Below are 4,160 nucleotides of genomic sequence, written 5' to 3'. Positions count from 1 at the left end.
CAAAGCAGTGCTCTACTCAGTTTCCGCCAGAAACCAAATTTATAAATGTTCCGAATGTTTTCCGTTGACTGAATTTTTAAATACATTCAAACATTAAAAACCTAAAAAATAATTTCATTTTCCTAAATACACCCTAACTCTCCAAATTGTCCGGTTTAAGTTTTAACAAACTAGAAAAATTGCAAAAATTTAGACCAAATCTAACAAATAAATGCAAATGCAATTTGAAAGTGGAAGGGCAGCTGAAAAGTGAAAATGGAAGTCCAGTGCTGAAGGGTTGAGAGAAGAAAGGCTTGGAAATGGCAATCTCGTTAATTTTGGTTCCCACCATTTTTACAGCTCTCTTCTGCGCCCTCCACTCCAACGCTGTCCTCGGAGACTCTCAGACGCCGATCCACATCTCTCTCCGTACCCAACTGCAAGATGCCAAGCTCAAACTCTCCCGTTTAGGTCATTTTTCTTACTTCCTCCATTCGCACTCACCAAATCATCATTTTAAAATCTAACTCTAAATGCTAATCCGTAATGAAATTATAATTTTTTCTATCTCGTTAAACTGGAAACTTTTGCTTGTAGTACTATCTGCTGAATTATTATTATTATTAGGTGTAGTTTAATTATACTATAGCTGGTAAAAATGAGAAGATCGCATTTTATGCTTGGATTTAATAATTTAAATGCAATCTAGAGCTGTTATTTTTAAACCTAGTTTGTGATTGAGTGGAACTGACTCATCCATTCTTAACCAAAGGTCAGTGGTTCGATCATTGGCTTTGGGTATAGAGAAGCCTTAAATCTCCAGGTCCATGTCACCTGTCCCACCCAATAGAGGTGCCTACAATTCAGCGAGGGGATTAGTCTGTGTCGGACAGTGGAAACATGGGCTATACCAAAAAATAAAAAAAAGAGCTGTTATTTTTAGGAAAAATGTGTGAAATAGATTAGATGTGTTGTGTGTTTATGGAGAAAGAATAATTTGTATTTCTGCTTTGTTTGATAATTGTTTTGTGCCATTGTGAATTTAGAATCCACATTGGAGGAATACGACGACAGTTTAAATGCTAAATGCCAATACATAGAGGGAATCGAGAAGAAACTTGAAGAAATTAGCTTTGACATCGACCGCCTAAAAACTGCTTTGTCAAGCTTTAAGGTAGTGTTCTATCTTTGAGGCTTGGATGCACATTTTTCTGGGAGGTATATACTTTTGAGCTTCATTTGTGTAGAAGCTGGATTTTTTCAATCTGTAATATACATTCATGTTTCCATGTCATGATCTTGTTATCATTATATTTCTTTTACAATACTGAATGTAGATAGCCGTGATTTGACATAGAAATCATGTGTTTAATTCATTTATTTCATTTGTCTTTCATATCAATGTAACATGCTAGAAGTTAGATTATGCAAAATCCATTCTGACTTGACAGGACCAAGAATCAAATGAGAATCAAAGGCTTACTCTTCTAGAAGAGGAGGTGTGGTTGCTTTAACTGTGCTTGCTTTTTTCAAAAAGTAAAAATTCCAATTTTTGCTCAGGGAGTTTTGGGATTGTGTAGGTTCAATTGCTCTGGGCTACATCAAGAGAGAACAACTTTGAAATTCATAAACTAACACTCGATGCACAAGAATCTGAGGAAAGGTTAAAAGATGTTGCTTCCAAAGTTGAGAAGGTTGATTTTGTGCTATCATGAGTAAACAAACATCTTTTAAGGAAATTATTATAATTTTGCTTGGATTCATTAGAAAAATGGAGTATCTACTGTTACAATTGTAAATTTATGTTTTTTATTGTCACTAAAATAGGTCCCACAAATTAATATATTTATAAATTTGCATGTAAACTAGTGTCAGTTTGATTTTCAATTTGAATAGTAGATCTTCTACTTGACACAAGTACGTAGTAATAGATTGGACATAGGGGGTGATGAAGCATTCATGGTGAAGGGACAATTTCATCTGCAAAGAAAGGAATTCATCTCTTCATTATATATAAAAAATTTTGTGTTATGAAGGCTGGATCTGCCCATGAAAAAAAATAAAAGTACTGAGATTTGGGTGGAAGGTGTTTTTTTTTTTCCCTGTTATGTTAATTGTGCCATTGCCAGTAATGGATTTGAAGGAATGGAATATTGGTTCATCTTATCAGCATATAACATCTTCAATATTCTGACACTACTCACTCGTGTTTACAGGCAGCTGCAATTGTAAATGAACAGTGGATTCAAGTACAGCAACTTGAGCAGGCTGCTCAATTGGCAGAGGTATGTTCTTGTGTAGTACTTTTGCTTCATATTTACCAATTAGAAACTAAACTAACATTGCAGAAGGTCCCGAATGAATTTTGCATTTCAGATTAGAGTATTGAAGGTGAAATCACAACTAAGATATGGCAGATGTCCATTTGTGAAGGTAGTCCAAATATGCCTGTGCAACTGCTCTCTGACATTGCTTGTACAAACCATTTTGAATGATTGAGTAGAAATTCCTAAGGTTACTGCATATATTTCTTAAACATTGTTCTTCAACCATAGCAGTAGTAACACTTTGTATGCTTTATAGTCTATCAAAAATCTTTCCAGCCACCATATTGAGATGTTGAAGGGTCTTCTGAGGTCCAACAGTACGTCTGACCAGAATTCCTACATGTCAAAAGCTTTGCATCAGTTCGAAAAAACCTTTGCAGCCATAAAACTTCATCATCATCAGGTAACCAATTGTCCCTTCAAAGCATATTAATTGACAAAATCCTGGACTAATATATCATCTATTCATCTCTATGTCAAGAAATTAGGCTTACTTTTTTATGAGCTTAAATTTTATTTTAGATTTTCAATTGAACCTTTTGGGAAGAGGTTTCCAATTTGAACATTTAGAACTTAGAGGCAAAGTCAGCCCAGGGATGCATTTAATGTTTCGTCATTTTCTATTGCAGTTGCAAGGCTTTCTGAAGCAGGCTGTGGAACAGTATGATTTCCCGACAGTGCTTGCTAATGATGAATTAGTATTCTTGGTGGTAAGTTATTTGATCAATTTCAGGCTGGTTAGTTTCACCTTGCCCCAGTGTGCCTTCAAATAAATAAATAAAATCCACAAATAGCCATAATCTAACTAGTTATTTATTTTGCTCCCGGCATATAAAAACTAAAGTTAGAACTGAAATAGATATTGTCACTTCACGGGACAAAGTGAAATGAACTCATTTCAGATCTTTGATGTACTAGTGTCCTCTTACCCAATTCATCTGCAATCTGCAGGCTTCAGCTCTAGTAGTGTTTCCAGTATTAGGCGCTTTGACCTTTCTCATATCACACTTGAACTAGCTGCACATTGGCAAATTTTCCCGAGGCGAAGATGCAGTGTACTGGTATTCCCATTTGAATGCTTAACGAACGAAGCTTTGATGGTCGTCGAGGGTATACCAAACTGCAAAGCATTTGAAGACAAGTGCATTGTGGATTGAATCAGCAGATGGTGCCACTGGTTATATGATCCCTGCAAAGCTGAAGTTGAACATAAAGGTTTGGTTCGATTAAACAATGCCCAACTCTTCTAGCTTCTTGCCTATTGCTTATATTCTTTTTCTTCTCACTATGATGTTACAGTATAGTATTTTGTTCGACTAGGAATCATTACAATATACTCCATCTGTCTCATTTTATATGTCCTACTTACTATTCATTGATCAAACCAACTTTTTCTTCTTTGCTTGTTTCTATTAGCATTTACTTATAATTTTTTGTGTTTAATAGTACTTTTAATGTAGTTTCTAAATATATAAAGTTTACATACTAATTCTAAACTTAATATTATGAAATATTAAATTATAAATAACCCCAGTCAAGTCTCGTTAACCGAACCCGACCCAATGACAAGTACTAAATCCCTGTATTCCTATAATAACTAGAAGGGATAATAGCATTTTTCATTTGTGTATTTATATAAAATTGTGCTTTCAGTCCTTCCATTGTTGACATATTATTGACCCTCTTATTTGTCATAAGGTGGCAGTTTGGTCTCTCTTCTCACAATGTAACAATTTTGATGATTTTGGATCATTGACCTTGTAAAGAAAGACTTTAATTGTTTAGAATTACAAATTAAATGATGATTGCTCGCAGAGTTCTAAAAGATGGCCTCCGCAAAGTGGTGAGCTATGC

At 34.9% G+C, this 4,160-nt stretch overlaps 1 protein-coding gene across 2 annotated transcripts; it reads left to right on the top strand.

Moving 5' to 3' along the window:
• The first annotated feature begins 200 nt into the window (after nucleotides 1–200).
• LOC109164679 (sporulation-specific protein 15) lies at nucleotides 201–3,607 on the top strand. Of its 2 annotated transcripts, none has more exons than XM_019313222.1 (9): nucleotides 201–450; nucleotides 1,035–1,153; nucleotides 1,431–1,478; nucleotides 1,560–1,673; nucleotides 2,196–2,264; nucleotides 2,356–2,412; nucleotides 2,563–2,709; nucleotides 2,936–3,016; nucleotides 3,258–3,607. In XM_019313222.1, the coding sequence occupies exons 1-9, from the start codon at nucleotides 300–302 to the stop codon at nucleotides 3,321–3,323; spliced, it is 852 nt and encodes a 283-aa protein (XP_019168767.1). In that variant the 5' UTR covers nucleotides 201–299; the 3' UTR covers nucleotides 3,324–3,607. The 2 variants fall into 2 exon arrangements, with proteins under 2 accessions (XP_019168767.1, XP_019168758.1); XM_019313213.1 differs by having other exon boundaries at nucleotides 1,026–1,153.
• Nucleotides 3,608–4,160: the final 553 nt, after the last annotated feature.

This window comes from Ipomoea nil, unplaced genomic scaffold, assembly GCF_001879475.1.
Source record: "Ipomoea nil cultivar Tokyo-kokei standard unplaced genomic scaffold, Asagao_1.1 scaffold0317, whole genome shotgun sequence".
In the NCBI taxonomy this organism is placed as follows: domain Eukaryota; kingdom Viridiplantae; phylum Streptophyta; class Magnoliopsida; order Solanales; family Convolvulaceae; genus Ipomoea; species Ipomoea nil.
This window is presented reverse-complemented; position numbering and strand designations above follow the sequence as displayed.